This window comes from Gossypium hirsutum, chromosome D05, assembly GCF_007990345.1.
Source record: "Gossypium hirsutum isolate 1008001.06 chromosome D05, Gossypium_hirsutum_v2.1, whole genome shotgun sequence".
Lineage (NCBI taxonomy): Eukaryota > Viridiplantae > Streptophyta > Magnoliopsida > Malvales > Malvaceae > Gossypium > Gossypium hirsutum.
This window is the reverse complement of record NC_053441.1, coordinates 21173056-21192028: the sequence shown is the minus strand read 5'-3', so window position 1 is coordinate 21192028 and position 18973 is coordinate 21173056. Positions and strand designations below refer to the sequence as shown.

Here is an 18973-nt window from a genome sequence, read left to right as displayed (position 1 = left end):
GAATAGACCTTTTAGGGCAGGAAAATGTAAGGGAAACTAGGCAAAGCTAGAGGACAGGTTTGGATTGTAGATGCTATCAGAAGGAAAAATTAAATAGAATGCCCTTCTGAAGATTTATCCCATTACACCCTGTTTTTTTCAACCTTTTCAATTTTTTCGATCTACAGTTTAATATGCCTTAGTTTTGACAGCAAAGCTCACCAACTTTACAATCTTCTTGGTAAGCAGGAAAGCGGCAGAAGAGCAAAAGAACAAATACTGTCCAAACAGGAACCTGTTGTGTTATTCTTACTGATACCTGGTTATAGACTAGAGAGAATTTTTAACATAATAAATTGAATCATGTACGGATGTGTTCATCGCTACATAAATTATATCCCCCGCATTACTTTCAAGTAATGGCAATCTGAGGAAAAGTACATCTCATCACAGGAAAATAAAACAAATGGTATAATTTAATGGTTTTCAAGTTTAAAAAAAAAATTATACAGCAGCTGAGGTTTTTCGCAGCTGAGAAAGAATTCTTTGGTTCCACCTGAAGCTGTATACACAAAGTCAGCTAGATGAGAGTTCCTCGCACAATCCTGTAACCTTTTAGGAGTCTTACTTCTCTATACAGAATTTTGGAGGTGTGTCCTATTTCTATCCAAGTCTTTTGGTTTAAAGAACCAAGGAAAATTAACATAAAGAACAAAAGCAAAGAATACTTGGTTAACCAACCCGTATCCATCAGACCTAAAAAGTTATCACCGTAGTGCATCTCCATGTTCAAAGAATATATACGGCAACTTTGATAGAGGTTGATTCTTAGGATTCTGCAAAGCACACCCGTTCAAGAATCGCCATTCGTCCTCTGACATTTTGCAAGCATTTGTAAATTTGATGAATGTACCTTCAAATTTGACAGATCCAAAAGAATTCACACCCCCAGAGTCGGTCATGCATTCAGTGTATTGCGGAAAAGGATGAGTCAAAGAGCACCAAAATTTGAGATGACTGCCCAACTGTATCGATTAAAGACTTCATCCAAGTAATAGCAGATTGCAACAATCAATTATCAAGCAAAGGGATATTGTAGGGCGGCACAACCCTTAATGCCAGCATTCAACTCCTGGTTTAGAGAAAGCATTAGTTATATGTATAAGACAGTCGTAGTGCCCACGTATGAAATTTACATTAAAAGTTGTTCAGTCAATAATTTTGGCTTGATGATATATTTCTTACCTTCGAAGCCTGTCTGGTGGGTGGATATAGGGTTTGATTTCATACATCCTACCCCCCAGATCATCCACCTCCTAGCAGGAATCAACATGGCAGACTGGCAAAAGTTCACTGGTGACCCATGCAAATCCCTCTCAACTTGTTCATCTTAAGGCAATTATCAGACACAAGTCTGGCACCAACTTCCCACAAATTGTTTCAATATTCATGGAGCTAAGAGCTCCATAAATTTCAATGCAAGGATTATAAATAAAGTTTTGCTCCACGGACCGCCATGAGCCAAAACAGTTCGTAGACAACAACCAATGCCTAGGAATCTCTTTTCCCCATTGTACCAGCAGAATTTTGCTTCTTCAGTATACCATATTGCCAGGCCTCTCTAGATTTGTCACCTGATGGATGAAAATCATCCAAAAAAGTATCCAGTGGCGACTTAAATGGCCGATAATTCCCATTCCTAGAAATTACAGTTGTGCCCGACTTATCTTCATCCTCTGATGGTGTTCCTGACCTGGATTCCATGTGCATATCGAGTGATCTATGTCTTGGTCCAGCAGACCTTAAACCTCTCATATTAGAAGCCTTACCCTGTGATGGAGAGTAACCAAGTCCCCTTGGCCCTGAAAATTCTTTGGGGAGCAAGTCTTTTGTGAAGTCCTTAGGGAGAGAATCCATGTCCATATAACAATTCCTAGCTTTGGCATCAGCAATTAAGGCTGCCCAGTCATCCGATTGCACCAGAGCACTGGCGTTACCCATAACCTGTTCAAACATTAAAGTCAATTCAAGAAAATAAACACAAAATAAGGTAATTGGAGAAGGATCAGAGCTAGAATTTAATAGCATACAAGATTAGAAGAAAGAACTCATACCCACAAAGCCCTTCTAGCACGAGTAAGAGCAACATTCATTCGTCGAATATCTGCAACAAATCCCACCCCATGACTTGAGGCACGGACACAAGACATAATAATAACATCACGTTCCTGGCCCTGGAAAGCATCTACAGTATTAATATATATATCCCTCTTCCCTTCCTCTGTCCTTAGAACACTCTCAAACTCACGTTGTAGGCATTTTAATTGCAGCTTGTATGGTGTTATTATACCAACTGTGATTTTTGGCACACCCAAAGATTTTAAGGTTTTCTGTAGGTACTCATACAAGCGCAAACAAAACACTGCTTCATGCACATTCTGGTATGAAACAGAACCACCTCTATGGGACTCTCGGCCATGAGTAATATCATAAAATAAATAAGGTTTAAGCAAAGGGTCCTTGTAGTAAACCTCGTCAGGTAAGTTGGCAACACATTCACTATCAATAAGACGTCCTTGATAGAAGTACCTAGATGGGAAATCCCTGATCTGGGGATGCATCCTATATTGCACAGATAACAACATTGTTGGGCACCCTGCTTGCTGGAACCTTTCAAAAAGGCTTCTACTGTATAGGAGGGTCCCAGCAGCCTTGCTGATGACAGTTGCAGGAAGTTGCTGGGGATCCCCAACAAGTACACATCTTGCTGCACCAAGAGCGAGGGGAGGAAGTACTGCAACTTCACTGGCTTGAGCAGCCTCATCAATTACAACCATATCAAAACCATGAGTAAGGCGAGAGAATAATTTACGCCCACTACTTGAGACAGTAGTAAAAACAATCTCAGCCTCATTGGCAAAACTAGCCTCAAGATTAGCACGGGCTTCTTCCAAGTTGAAGTTACTGCCAACACGGAACTTAGCTTCTAAAATGAGAAGGCGAGACATCTCAACTAGAACCTTATCTCTGCTTTCAACAACTGCAGCCAAGTTCTGCAACAGTACATCTCGGTTCTGATCCCGAGCAAGAAGAATTTCAGGATCAACACCAACAGAACCTTGGGACCGAACAGTAACAGCTGCAGCAGTAAGTTCCCTTTGAAGAGTAGCAATCTGCTGAGATAACATGGCTTCACGAGCCTTTAAAGTCTGAATATGTCCAAAAATTTCATCACGGTTCTTGAGTAGAAGTTGTTCAGTTCTCCGCTCAACAGAAACTGCCTGGGCAGCCCGTGTTTGAGAGTCTACCCCAACTCGGGCCACATCAGGACGGTAGATTTTCATCTCACCATCAATAAATCCTCGATCAAGAACACGGGCAAGAAGCTCATCAGTTGCAGCATTAGAAGGAGCACAAACTAGCATTCTAGGTTTTGGGCAGAGTTTAGGAAGGGTGCGGAAAAGATTCTGGTCCATGTTCTGGAGGACTTCATCAATCGATCCCATTGCAACACTATCAGGATTACTCTCATTAGCTTGTTTATAGCTCTCAGGTGCTAATTTCTTTAGCAAAGAGGTATAGTAGTGCTGATACTGAACCAGATGAATGACATTTAGCATCCCCCAGACTGTATGTGTCTTACCAGTTCCTGGAGGCCCTTGAACAAGGGTGAAAGGCCATGGCTCTTGTCTCTTCGTCACCCCACTACTTGTTCCAGCAGCTGTATGTGTAGCTGCCCACTGGATTGCTGCAAGCTGGGGCCCATTAAAGGTCCTATGTAAATAATCAACAAAATTTGGTGTGAAGCATTCAGGCATAGCTGGAGATTGCTGCTCATATTTTGGGAAGTGATCTGGGCTAGGTTTAAGGATAGCAGTTTGCATCTGTGCACGAGAGAAACTTGATTAACCCTAGTAGATACATCAAGCAACAAGACCTAGAGCTAGCCAGAGAAAATTTACAAATAAAATACCTGAGAATTAAGACGACAAAATGCATGCAATGCCACATACTCACGCTGGGTAGTTGCAAGAGATCCAAGAACTGTCAGATACCAAAGCGACCTAGGTTGAAGTTTCCTCAGAATGTGATCATCATCGACCTTGCTGTAAAATTTAATATGTGAATTTTAACATTAAAACACACAAAAAAGGAGGGACGCTGGGGAGAAGAGAGGGGGGGCAGGGTGGATACAAGTGCATTCAGAACTACAGAACACCAATAAGTAATGTTTCTCTATATACCTGCTTGAATCATAGGAATCACCAACATAAAAGTGAACAATTGCACCAATAGGATCACGAGTATCAAGGGGTATGTGCCTCCTAACAGTTCCAACCACACGTCCATTAACCTCAGTGTCTTCATCTTCTTCAATTGTAGAGGAGTTGCGCTTGTTTCTAACTGCTTCACACAAGATGTAAAACATTCCTAAGATATACATAAGAATTTTAAATTAATCTGAAATATATCTGAAAATAAGTTTTTTCCCCAATGTCATACCTGATCCAGGCCTTGGAGCCAATAGAACTGCAACATCACCCTCCTTAAATACCCACTTACATTCATTAGCAGGAAGAACTATCACATCATACCATCCTGAACCAATAAAAGCAAATTTTCTGCCAATTAATAGAGCTGGTATAAACATTTGCTCATGACCCCAAAAATATTTGAGCACATTTCTACTCTAGAACCAAAAAGTTAACCAGAATCATAAAGTGACAATTGCCAAACTTACTAAAACCCGTAACCTGAAGTAGCCACTTTAAAAACTAAAAGATAAAGACTACAAAGATGTGGACTACGAACAGTAATCAGGCACTTTTACCTCTTTCTCGCCGTTCAATGTTTTTGATGCGGACCATTATATGTGTATCTCTTGAAGCTGATTCAGTTAACTCTTCCCATGTGCTGTACAGTTGTGCACGGCATTCCTCAAAAAGTAGAGGCTCAAATACTCTGACATAATCTTCTACAGATTCAAACCGCCCAGGAACGCACTGGAGATCAGTATCCTCTGATGCATGAAGTGAAAATTAATTGCAGGTGTCAGAGCTGATAGCACATAGAATTTTAATAAATCAACAGAATAAAATGATAAAAGCAAACTAGAGATGAATGGAAATTCAGTCTAACCCTTGAAGTAGCCAACTATCATAACATAGTGAATACTTGCATATACCTAGAAATGATGCAATCTATAAGCCGCCAACCAAAAGAGGGAAAAAAAGTAGGAAATTGCTTCAATTGCTTCAAAAAATAGTCACATAGCTTGAGCAATGTGTGAACAAATCTTCAAAAGCCCCACACAAAAGAACGAAATAGTTTCAATCATCTACTTAAATGTCTTCTTTTCCATTATTTCATATCAATGACTTCAGAAGTACAAATTTTAGGCCTGACTTAATATTCTAAGGCTTAACATATAGTAGCAAATCAAGAATTTGTACCCAGAGAAGTCTCCCCCAACATGCAATACAAGCAAATAAGAACTTCAATAGCTGTTTATTCAAACACAAAAATATCAAGTAAACACATAATTCCAACTCAAGGAGAGATAGAGTAAATAAGTACAGAGAACTACACAGATATTTGATGCGATTGGTCTCTGCAATAGAAATTCTCTCAGAAATAACCAGATCATGAGAATTACTGCTAATAGATATAGCAAATAAGTCAATAGCAACAATACGATTAAAAGCCAACTTTCACAATAAAAATATACATCTCATCACCTTCCATGTCCTTTGAGCATTACCATTCTCATAGAGCGATAATTGAAGGGACATGGATAACTGGCATGAGAAAAATAATAAGAAACTGTAAAGCAAGCAGGAGGTGAAGAATGTACAAATATCTTGGAAGTTTAGAAGTAGTCAACAAGTATCTGAAATGTTGCCACCATATACCTGGGTGATGCCAAAACTTTTCACTGGTCACCTCTCGTATAAGGCGTTCCACAGATGTGTCCTGATAAGATGTACTGGTAGCAGTTGTCTTTTTAGAAGGAAGATGTTTCTTATTTACCATCTTAGTGTCCATAGAGCTTTGGTTGATTGGAGCTGGCTTTCTATTAGAAAACTGCATATTCTTAAGCTGCCTCAAATCAGGTTGCTTCCATGAACTCTGTCTTGGTATGGGTGGTAGATGAGCCTCTGAAAGTTCAGTGTCACTATTTAACCTCCTAGGCCTGGCAAGTAGTCCAGAACTGGTATCACCATCACATTCAGACTTATGATCAAATAACTCCACAGCAGGATTAATTCCATCATTACATGGTAAATCAACTTGCTTCTGATCCTCATTTATTGGCTGACCTTGCTTTTCTCCAGCACGTTCACCAGATTGAGGATTAGTGCGAACTTCTTTCACAGTACGTGTGATAACTGGTGTTGGAAAGTTCTGCCTTCTTGGAGTAGAGGTTTTGATAGGACCAGCTTGTTTGACATCTTCCAAATTAAGAAACATGGTCTTCCTATTCCGTTTCTTTCCCAGCATTGCTTCTTTCTGTTGGTCTATCTTTCTCTTTACAGGATTATTTGCACACTTCAGTGCATGACTTGCTTCAATTCCTTTAACTTCTCTCTGTTTTGGCACCAACACAGGCTCTTCTTGACCATCAATGGATATATTACCTTTACTGTCACCTTCTGAAATTTGGACACTGTTGCCCTTATTTTCATTCAGATGTGGCTCCAGTCTTAATGGAGAATGACTGTTTTCAGCTGCACTAACGCTTTCAACAGTCACACCTAAAGCATTAGACTCCAATTCCTGTACACCTTGTTCTTGAGAAGCTTTAACCTCTTCATGCATACAAAAGTTTCCATATGCATCAGCTGTCCCCTCAGCATCAGACCATTCACCTTCTTCTCTTTCCATGGCCTGAGCATTTGCAGAACCTGAAACAAATGAAGCTGCTACTTGTGATTTTATCTCCCCACTAATATTTGACCTTGAAGAAGACGATGCCAAATTGGAATTCTGATCGCCTGTTCTTTTGGGTTCAACACCTACTTCAGGGCAAGTAGAAACTTTAGGCCGAATAAAAGGCTGAAAACCTGAGCCAGTAGATGCATATGAGAATGCATGGTTATTTGCTATTCGTTGAGAACCTGATGATGTCACAAACAAGTCAGTAGCATGGGGATTTGCTGATGGAAGTGCCTTTTGTGGCTGGATGCAGATACCTCGATCACTCTCCTCATCGTCTTCGGCGGGAGGTTCATTAAGATCAAATAATAGTCTTCCTCGAGAGCCCATTTCATATATAAATGCATACAAGCAATCTGACTACTCTTACAATATCTAACTGGATCTTCTTGTGTTTTTGTTTCAGCAAAAAATGCACATGGCATACCACGCTGCAAATAAAGTACAAAATCATCAGTGTAACTAGGAAATATAACTCTAAAAGCAGGTAGCTTAAGCAAACAATATCCAGTTAAGAAGCACAAAGGCGAACATCTGTTAAGAAACACGAAACTAGATTTAAGCAAGGCAATGCATTTGCTAAATATTTCAACCAAAAAACCCTTTTATAATAAAATAAAAAGAAAATGACAGCCAGCTTGATTGCCAAATCAACACATCCACTTACATACATACACACACAACTTTTATTTATTAATAAACAGATTCAAAAACAAACCTATGACCTATCAACTCAGCAATTCCAAACATATGCATCAAAATCATTCAAAACACAAAGTAAAAAAAATCAACATAAACAATCACAATAAACCAACAAGATTACTTTGAAAGGCGCAGTTAAACTAAAGCAATACCAATCAACAGTATACAGTACCCAAACCAAGCAAACAATTTTGACTTAACTGTATGCAATGTGAACATTACTCGAAAACCTAAAGAACTTCACCCGTCCCCCAATTGTAACTAGCTTAAATTGAAAAACGGAATTCCAATCGGGACTAGATTAGAATCATAAGATCCCTAAATAAGACTAACCTAAGTTCAATCTCGAAAAACACATAATACCTTTACCTAATTAAACCTCAAACCATCCCCAGATCGAAACTCCCTAAACCAATAAGAAACTAGGGTTTTGAAAAGAGCATAAATCTAAATACTTAAGGTCCGTTTCCGTTCCTTTCAAATCCGCGAATTTTAGCAAATCCGTTAGCTAAAACCTTTCGCAGATCAAGATAAGAAAACCTAATAACTTGTCAAAACACGTCAAAGACATATTATCCAAACAATGCAACAATCCAAAGGTCAAAGCCTCTGTTCTCCGATTCAACGTCTAATTTCATTCCTCCAACATTTTTCCAATATTCGAAATATCTAAATCTCAAAAAAAACACAAAAACAATTAAAACCAGTTGAGACTTGAGAGAGAGAATTTCCTTTTTCATAAATTAAAATTTTAATTTTATTATTTCTTTTACCTCTTGAGAGCTGTAGAGAAAGTAGCGAAGCCAAAGAGAGAGAAATAGAGAGGGAATAAATATAATATGAGGGAGAGGTTCTTTCTCTATTGAAACTAGAATGCAATTTGCCTAGCGAGGAAAGGGGTTTATATAGGAAATAACGAGCCCATCTAACCGGCCGGTCTTTTCTCTGTTCAAAATTTAATTATTTCCCCTTAATAAATAAATCCCACGCCTTTTTTTCCTTTTCTTATAAAAATTTTATTTATCCTTCCGATGAAACTGAATTTACGGAAACCACCTCGTATAGAACCGACCGACTGGGAGACTTAGAAATAAGGATTAGGGATATTTATGGAAATTAGCGAAAAGAGAAGATCTATCGGTTTGGCTATGAGGTTTGGTTTGCGTGTATTATACTCACAGGTAAGAATCCTGTATCTAGAGAGCTAATGGTCGTTGATTTTGCTGGGGTCCACGGGGATCCCACATGATCATCGTCGGGATAAATGTGTGCAAGAAATTTTAAAAGAAAAATAAAGTTAACACACCTCAACCAATTATGATGACGAGAACCTGCCATTTTGGGTGTATTGGAGGGCTAGTTTCGTCAATTCATAGGGGGAAGTGAGGCAGCAAAAATTGCTCTCCCACGTGCGTGCCGAGGTGACCGTCGTACCATCTCATTTGACAGCGAGGTGTTTCTTCCGGTTTTCTCTGCTGTCGTGTGCGGCCGATGGTGTCCTTCATTTACGAAGCCTGGTCGTGGGTGTACGGTGATGGATAGGAGCGTGAGAGAAATGAGACTTTTTGCACAATTACGGGAAGAACCATTCATACAGTCTAATGCCCTTTCATTTTTTTGGTAAAATAATTACTTCAAGAGAAGAACCATTCATATAGTCTAATACCCGATCATTTTTACTTATCACGATTCTCCAATTTTCCAAAATAAAACTATAAAAGAAAAAAAAAGTTTAATGGTCATGAATCATGAGTCATCAGCAATGACTTGAACACCAAAAAAGTAACAATTAATATCAACTCAAATGACTGTTATATCCTCCTGCTCATGCCAACGTTTAGAATCATCAATCTTAGGCCTTAGCTATCTACTAACTTTTTCGAGATAAGTCAATTTCATTTCACTATTTTAATACAAGTATTTTGTAATTTCGCAAAGTAATATGGGCCGATTTAATTTCGAATTATTCTTTTATAGATAAATAAATAATAATAAGATTGTTCTACATTTTCAGTACTATATTCATTCTATTGATTTTTTGTCAAGTAATTAGTAATTTGGATTGTATGCATGTTATTGTAAGTTATGAGCTTTGAAGGATTTAAGTGCATAGTATTTTCTTAAGATTAATTAATTAGATAATATATTTTTTAAGTAACATTTTTAATCATCTTTATCAATGTATTAAATAATTAGGTTGGAGAAATTTTAAAACTTAATCCCCATATCTAAAATCTTAAAAATTAAGTCTTGTTTTCTTTTCAATCATTAATGTTATTGATGTTTTTCATCCAATTTTATCATTTTTTAACATATTAATTAGACTTCCTCGTATAATGTAACACATAATTAGTGAAAAACAAACATATCAAATAAAAAAATGTTAACAAATATTATTAATATTTGTACAGACCAATTTGCCCGAGGCCTAATAAAACTCAAAACTAAACCTAAACCCAAACAAATTATCCCTGGCAGTCCATTTACAAACTAAATCCTGACCCAAAAAAGTAACAAGGCCCGGTGGCCCAAAATTTTAAAATTTTTCAGAATGGCTAGAAACCCTAGGGTTTTTAGCGCCGCTCTCCTCTCTCGCGCCGCCCGAGACACCTCAGCCCGAGGTCTGCTCCACTGGCACGGCCTTGCACCAAAATGGCAGGGGTTATCCCTTCAATGCTCGTTGACCTTGCTTTACCCTGCAAAATGAAACAGAAAGAGAAGACAGAATCCCAAAATAGCGATAGGCAACAGGATTTGTAACAAAGAAATCGGCTATAAGAGCCGAATGAAATGTAATAAAAAAGGGGGGATCAAAAAGAAATTTTTGAAAGAAGAGTAATAGAAAAGCATTTTCTAAAGGTGATTTGCTTTTTTTATTTTTAGGGTTTTCTCCGATTCTTCATTTTTTATTTGATTTTGTTTCATTTCTGTTAAATATCTAATAATAAAGAAAAGAGAAAAAGGGAAAGGCAGCCCCGTCATCGATGGCCTTTTCGCCATCGTTGGATTCGAGTTTTAAAGGGGTTATGGGACTTTTTCTTTCAGTCCGTGAGCACGTCGTAAAACGGGGGCCGAAACGCCCTTTTTGCGCTACGCCAGCTACCGACCACAGTGGCGCTGCGGCGGTGGCCATGGCCGGAACCCTAGGTCGGATTGGAGGGCTACGAAAGAGAGAATTTATAGGCTCTCTGTTTTTTTAAATAGAGGTGAAACTGAACATTTTTCTTTTTTTTTAGTATTTATATTAAGGATAATATGGCGTCGTTTTGAGCTTTAGCAACCATGGCCAAACTGACGCCATTTTGTGTTTGGCCCGAAGACCCGACCCGGTTAAGCAGAGGATCCGCACGTTTTCAAGGCCGAATGGGCTATTTGCGCTGCGGGTCCTTCCGATTTGTTACTTGTCTTCAATATGGTCCTTTGATCCTTTGGCTTTTCATTTTGTGTTTTAAATTGTCCCCACGAATTTTGTACTTGTTTCAATTCCATCCCGTACGGAACGCTACGCATAAGGGGTCTGGAACATTTGCTCGTTTATTCCATATTTTCATTATTTTAATGCTTACCTTGAAATTTTATTTAGTTTCCAATTTAATATATTCCCTATGTCTCATAATCCATATACATATATTTTTATATTCTATAATTTTAAAATATATAAATACATGCATACATTTTTATAATATATGTATATACAAACATTTTTTATTGTCATAAATACATATATATACACATACTTATATATATTTATTATATTTCATAATTCTTATATATACACCTATATACACATATATATATTTTAATTTACATACACATTTATGTATATATACATACTTACATATATTTTTATATTGCATAAAATTAAAATATATGTACATACATATATATCTTTTTACATTTTTATAATTTTATTCATCTTCTTTATTTATTTACGTTTTCATTATTATTTTGGAAGATTGTTTTAATTTTATTCGCTCATATACTTGTTATTTTATATGTAATTGATTTGTCCTCTTTTATTTTATTTATTTATTATTTTTGTTATGTTGCTCGTGTTATTTATGCTTATATCGTTATATTCATTATTGTCATTTATTAATGCGACATTTATCCATATATCAAATTTAACATTGCATCAATTTTACCCATATTCGTAAAAAAGAGAAAATTTTGAAAATAAAGGCAATACTCGGTATTTGGGATCTTTGAGAAGATTGAGCCCTAACGTATTGGTTTCCAATTTTCTTCGTTGAATCTAAATAATCGAGAATGCTCTTTAATAAATAAAAAACATAAATAAAGGCTCATTATTTGGAATTCAATACATTGTGTCCTAATGCATAGGATATGACACGTTGTTTTCTCGAGATGAGGATTTTTTCTACAAAATAATAAAGACAATAATTTGCATTTGGAAGTTCGAAAAGCGGGCCCTAATGTGCTGGGTTTCGATTTCTCGTTTAGCCAAATAGCCAAATACCCTCTTAAAGTTTCAAAGTATGGGTTTTGGAAACCATAAGGTGATCTTGGTTTCGAGAGTTTATAGTATCGTGTCCTAATGTGTTGGATGTGATATTCTTTCAGAACAAGAGAATCCTAAATTCCAACCCATATTGTTCGAAAGTTTTTAGGATCGTATTTTTAAAATTCTTCAAAGTTTTCAATCTTCGACACTAAAGACACTAAATAATCAACAATGTACCAATTTTTGGCGTTACAAGGGTGCTAATCCTTCCTCGTACGTAACCGACTCCCGAGCCTATTTTTTTGAATTTCGTGGACCAAAATCGTTGTTTTAATAAAATCAAATCGTTTATTAAAAACAACCACTTTTCAAGGTGACCCGATCACACTTTATCAAAAATGATTGGTGGCTGCTCCCATTTTCGTTTTCATTTTCAAAATCTAAGTCGACCCCATTTTTTCAAAAAAATGGTGTCAACAATAATATTAATGGTTTTACTAAAAATTTTAAATTGAAGAATTAGGTGTCTAAACCTTTTAAATACAAAAATTAGATTTCATTTTTTTTTAGAATAAATGTCACGGTTTCTTAAAATATAGAGATAGATAACATATTTTCATAGAATAATTATTTTTTTAGAGTTATTTGTTGGATAATAATAAGATAAAGTGCTCTTTCATGAAATTTAAAGGAGGTTTTGAATTTTATGGTAAAACAATGAACAAATCACATTAGATATTTTTATCCCCACAACTTAAATCATACAGGTTAAATTAGCTGAATATGTCAGGAAAAAAAAGTTATTTAGCTAAATAAGCTTTCTCTTAAAAAAATTTAAGGAAATAGATTGTCTTTAAAGAGAGAATGAGAGTGAAAGTGTGTCCAGCTTATTAGAAAATGCATTAAAAATAATATCTACTTATTAAGATTAACAGAAATAAATATAGTATTAAAAAATATTTTTTATAAATTATATCATCAATTAAGATAAATACTAATATTATAAATTAATTACTTTTATAACAGTATTGATGATATATTAATTTATGATAAATAATATTATAATAAATTATTTTTTATAATAATATTGATGATTTAATCTAATGGTGATTTATTACAAATTTAAAATTTTTTAATTGATGATATATTATATTTTAAAATAATATATTTATAATTTCTTATTATAGTATATTGTTTATGATAATATATTAATTTTGTTAACTATTTTAATATATTTCTGTATCAATATTGTAATAAAGATAAATAATAATATTTTAATTAATAATATTATGTAATATATTATTATTCTATGGTGATTTAATTTATGATAAATAATTTCTTCAACTAAATCACCATAGAGTTATATTTATATATATATTTAGATAAATTACATTTATTTACGGTAAATGCATAATTTTTCTGAAGTATATTATCATTATTGATGTTATAACTGAAATTATATTCTAAAATCTATTTTACGAATTATATTTCCTGATAAAAATATATTAAAATTATATATTTATGATCAATGATGTAAAAATATATTAAAATATTCCTACATGCTGCGTATTTTTATATTTTACAATCTTCTTTCTGATTTATTTGTTATGTATACAAATTTGTATTTATGAAAATTAATTTTTTACAATCTCTTTTTCTTAACAATGGTTTCTAATAATTATGAAAATCTTTTTAAAAAATTATCAATTTTCCATATAAATTTCGTCTTACGATAATTATCAAATGAAGTTACATGGAAAAGTGAAAACAATATATTTTCTCATTGAAGCTTCGAGAACATGATACATTTTCTAAAATAATTTCATGATAAAAATAAGGAAACAAAATTTTACTTTTAAAGTATGAATGAAGGGCAATCATCATTTTATGTTTCTTCAAAAATTAATATCTAGAGAGGCCTTCCCCATCTCTATTATATTTATTTAAGGACTTTCACATGTAACAATTACTTTATTAATCCCTGATATTCTTAAATTTTTGTAAATTAAACCTTAATTCCAAAGTTGCACAATTTTCTCTGGACATTTTTATTTTATCCACGTTACTCACATATACCTTTTTTTTTATGAATAATTTATCATGTTTGATTTATTTATATATTTTTATTATTTGGTTGATGAAACATAAATTTATATAAAAGCATATTTTATTAAATTTTCATTTTATAGATTTTATTATTTATTAATTAAAATAATTTGTTTCTCTCAATAAAATTAGTAATAGATGCCATTTAAAAAAAATAGAAATATAGGTTGTTTTTAAGGGAAATAGGTCGATTTTAATATGATGGAACAGCGTCATGTTAGAGACTTATTTCAATTTTTTTTTTTTAAATTAATTAATAAATATGTCATTTTCGAGTTTTTAATTAACAAATATATTTTTCATATTTTTATTTTATTTTTATTTCATATTTTTAATGAATAACATGTTTTTTATATGGATAAAATAATAAATATGTAATTATATAATAAAAAGGCATAAAGACTTATTTAACCTGTAACACCCTTTACTCGAGACCGTCGCCGGAATCGAGTACGAGATGTCATCCAATTTAACTTGCCAATTCGAAGCATAAAAATTTACTTTTAAAATTAAATTCACTGTTCACAACAAAACTATCCACCTGCGTGACTGTCACTAATTTAATTATAACTCGAGTTACGAGACTCAAAATTTAAATCCGTAAATTGTACCTGAAACTAGACTCATATTACCATAAAATTTTCAGAATTTTTGACTTAGCCAATTAGTACAGTTTATTCATTAAAGTATCCCTAGTTTCACAGCTCGACAGGTCTGACCTCTTGGCACTAAAAATCAATTATCTCATTGCACAGAATTCATATAAGGTTATCGTTTGTTTCTTTTGAAAATAGACTCACTAAGGAATATAGACATATAAATTATGACCTATAATTATTTCTGTGCAATTTATAATGATTTTCTAAAGTCAGAACAGGGGACTTCAAAAACCATTCTGACCCTGTCTCACTAAAATTCAAATATATCAAAATACAGAATTACTTTTCCTACACCGTTTCTTTCATATAAAAATAGACTTGATAAGATTTAATTCCATATATAATTCACTCTCTAATTCCATTTATACTATTTATGATGATTTTTCACATTCATGTCACTGCTGCTATCAAAGAAACTGCTTCTTTGTATTAGCTACCATTTACACATACATAACACCCAAAACATAATTTTTACTAACCATTTCCATAGCTAATCTTAGCCATATCATATGAACATACTCAAAATGATTAAGACTCTATACATGCCATAACTTTAAATATTTTGAAAACACATAATACTGAGATGGTTGTGATAGTGTGATACGAGCTCCGACGATCCCCAATTCGAGCAAGCTCAAAACACTATAAAACAATGGAAAGAAAGAAAGGTGTAAGCTATAAATAGCTTAGTAAGTTACATGTAAACAATAATTACTTATTTAATAATTAACACTTTTAACATATAACTAATCAAAACATTTCTTAGCAATTTCAATCACTTACACATGCACAATCTTACCAATTCACTTGCATATACATTTTCACACTTAACATTTATCACATATGCTCAATTCTTTCAATTGTACCTGCATACACACTTTAGTTCATATTCACTTTAACCTATCATTAATCTCGTTGAACACTCGGAATATACACAGATACGTAGAGATTTAGCACATAAGTGCAACACTGATATGTAGCTGAAGCTACCACTGTTATGTAGCCGAAGCTACCACTGAAATGCAGTCGAAGCTATCACTGTTATGTAGCCGAAGCTACCACTGATCAATAACACTGGAAATGTCCACGGGCCTGCTCACACAAGCTGTCAGGTGTCTGCAACACATGCTAGATCACCCAGCACCCGGGACTCACTGTAACACTGTAACACTGATCTCTAGTAACATGTCACTTTTATCCACTTCTATTCCTAAGTTCAACCGGGAATTTACACTTAACACTTTATTTTCAACACTTTAACACTTGAATAATTCATGAATAATTTTCCTTCCACATTGAATATTAATTCACATATCAAATATAATTCACAATTTATAAAAATATAACTATTATTTACACGTAACTTACCTCGGATGCAAAACGACTATTTTTGTAATTTAGTCGATAACTTTCTCTTTTCCCCGATCACTTCCACTATTTCTTCTTTCTTAATCTATATTAACACAATTTAATACATTTTATCAACATTTCATTCAAATACAATTCATACACAACATTTTGGAAAATTTACATTTTTCCCCAAAACTTTTCAAAAATTCCACTTTTGTCCCTAAGCTCGTAAAAATAAAATTCACTAAATTTTTAAATTTCAAACTTCACTAAATCATATTTCATGCACATAACAGCCCTCAATTTCACAAAATCACAACTTTATGCACACTTTACCATCTTTCACAATTTAGCCCTTTTTCAACATTTTCATCAAAATTCATCTAGTAAAACTTGTAATTAACACTTCAAACATTCATTATCTAACATCACTAATCAATTTAAAATTATATCATGAATGGGTCAATTTTTAAACTTTAATTTCATTTAAATTAAATAGTAGAAACATGAAATTCAAGCATCAATAAGCATAAAAATACGAAAATAATTAAAAACGGGGCAAGAAATCACTTACAATTGAGCTTAGGAAGATCAAGAACCCTAGCTATGGTGACATGAATTTTTTTGGCAGCAAATGTCTGATTTTGAAGAAGATGGACACTTATTTTCACTTTATTTTATCTTTTATTCACTTTTGACAAAAATGCCCTTGACCCATTACTTAGATATTTTTCTAGAATTACCCTTTTGTGTCCATAACACTAATTTATGGTCTAATTGCCACATAAACACTTCCAATTTCATGCAATAATTCAATTAAGTCATTTAATCACTAATTAGACACACTTTACATTTTTCTCAATTTAGTCCTAAAAATTCAATTAGGCACTAAATCATTAAAATTTTCTATTCATATTTTCACACAATATTTCAATCAATCAGTAACTAATAAAAATTTATAAAATTAAACTATTTCACTTCGGATTTGTGGTTACGAAACCACTATTCCGATTAGGCCCTATTTCGGGCTATCACAATTCTCTCCCCCTTAGGGATTTTCGTCCCTGAAAATCTTACCAGTGAATAAGTTGGGATACTGTTTCCTCATAGCCTCCTCAGTTTCCCATGTTGCCTCTTCCATCCCATGTCGTTGCCATAACACTTTCACTAAAGTAATTTCTTTGTTTCTCAACTGTTTTACTTCTCGTGCTAAGATTCGAATCGGCTCATCTTCGTATGTCATATCTGATCGAATTTCCACTTTAGTCGGTGAAATCACCTGCGATGGGTCCGATCGATATCGCCTCAACATAGAAACATGAAACACATTATGAATTCTTTCCAATTCCGGTGGTAAAGACAATCGATAAGCCACTGGACCAATTCTTTCTATCACTTCATACGGACCAATAAATCTTGGACTTAATTTACCTTTACGGCCAAATCTCAGAATTTTCTTCCATGGAAACACTTTCAAAAATACTTTATCACCCACTTGAAACTCAATCTCTTTTCTTTTCAAGTCCGCATACGACTTCTGTCGATCCGATGCAGCTTTCAAACAATCACAGATTATCTTCACTTTTTCTTCGGTTTCTTTTACCAAATCAACTCCATGTAACTGCTTTTCATTAAGTTCAGTCCAATATAATGGAGTCCGACACTTTCGTCCATACAACGCTTCATAAGGTGCCATTTTTATGCTCGATTGATAACTATTATTATAAGCAAATTCCACCAAAGGTAAATATCTTTCCCAATTACCTTCAAATTCCAATACACAACATCTCAACATGTCTTCGAGTATTTGAATTACTCTTTCAGATTGTCCATCAGTTTGGGGGTGGAATGCTGTACTAAAATTCAATTTAGTACCCAATGCCTCTTGTAATTTCTTCCAAAACCTTGAAGTAAACCGTGGATCTCTATCAGATATAATAGACACAGGCACACCATGTAATCGGACTATCTCAGCAATATACAATTCAGCTAACTTGTCAAGTGAAAAATTCATTCGTATAGGAATGAATTGAGCTGACTTAGTCAATCGATCAACTATTACCCAAACTGAGTCTTTCTTTTTCTGTGACAATGGCAATCCGGAAACAAAATCCATAGTAATTCTATCCCACTTCCACTCGGGCACCATAATAGGTTGAAGTAACCTTGAAAGTACTTGGTGTTCAGCTTTTACTCGTTGGCACACAAAACACTTTGCTACATACTCGGAGATATCCCGTTTCATACCCGGCCACCAATATAATTTCTTCAAATCATTGTACATTTTTACACTACCGGGGTGAACTGCCAAACGACTATCATGTGCTTCTTGCAAAATTTTTTGAATTAAATCAACATTTTTCGGAACACATATTCTATCACGAAACATTAAACATCCATCTGAATCAATCCGAAAATCAGAATTATCATCCATTGCACACTGAGTCTTTTTTCTTTGCAATTCATTATCCACTTTCTGAGCCTCACAAATTTCTTGAAGAAACAACGGTCTAGCTTTTAACTCTGCAAACAATGATCCATCTTCAATCAACGTTAATCTCGTATTCAGAGCTCTCAAAGCAAAGAAAGATTTTCAGCTCAAAGCATCAGCAACTATATTGGCTTTTCCCTGATGATAATCTATCATCAGTTCATAATCTTTCATCAATTCCAACCATCTTCGTTGCCGCAAATTCAAATCTTTTTGTATCATACCATATTTCAAACTTTTATGATATGTGAAAACACGACATTTCTTACCATATAAATAATGACG

At 34.2% G+C, this 18973-nt stretch overlaps 1 protein-coding gene across 4 annotated transcripts; it reads right to left on the bottom strand.

Annotated features, from left to right (window-relative positions):
- Positions 1-310: 310 nt before the first annotated feature.
- On the bottom strand, positions 311-8587 carry LOC107905041 (probable helicase MAGATAMA 3). 4 transcript variants are annotated; one of them, XM_016831597.2, is made up of 10 exons: positions 8391-8548; positions 7098-7346; positions 5892-6995; positions 4811-4999; positions 4483-4578; positions 4224-4386; positions 3953-4085; positions 2094-3863; positions 1225-1983; positions 311-1111 (listed from the first exon to the last, which is right to left on the bottom strand). In XM_016831597.2, exons 2-9 carry the CDS (start codon positions 7243-7245, stop codon positions 1531-1533), a joined length of 4056 nt encoding a protein of 1351 aa, XP_016687086.1. In that variant the 5' UTR covers positions 7246-7346; positions 8391-8548; the 3' UTR covers positions 311-1111; positions 1225-1530. The 4 variants fall into 4 exon arrangements, with proteins under 4 accessions (XP_016687086.1, XP_040950224.1, XP_016687085.1 ...); XM_041094290.1 differs by having other exon boundaries at positions 4224-4383; XM_016831596.2 differs by having other exon boundaries at positions 4224-4383; positions 5892-7346; positions 8391-8587.
- Between the last annotated feature and the right edge of the window lie 10386 nt (positions 8588-18973).

What these genes read in the sequence shown, in the direction of transcription:
- LOC107905041 (XM_016831595.2), bottom strand. Translation starts at nt 7,245, where the DNA reads ATGGGCTCTCGAGGAAGACTATTATTTGATCTTAATGAACCTCCCGCC. An exon ending in AAAGTTTTGGCATCACCCAG is followed by an intron (nt 5,000 to 5,891) that starts GTATATGGTGGC and finishes TTCATGCATCAG; the next exon opens with AGGATACTGATCTCCAGTGC. An exon ending in GTGCTAGAAGGGCTTTGTGG is followed by an intron (nt 1,984 to 2,093) that starts GTATGAGTTCTT and finishes ATGTTTGAACAG; the next exon opens with GTTATGGGTAACGCCAGTGC.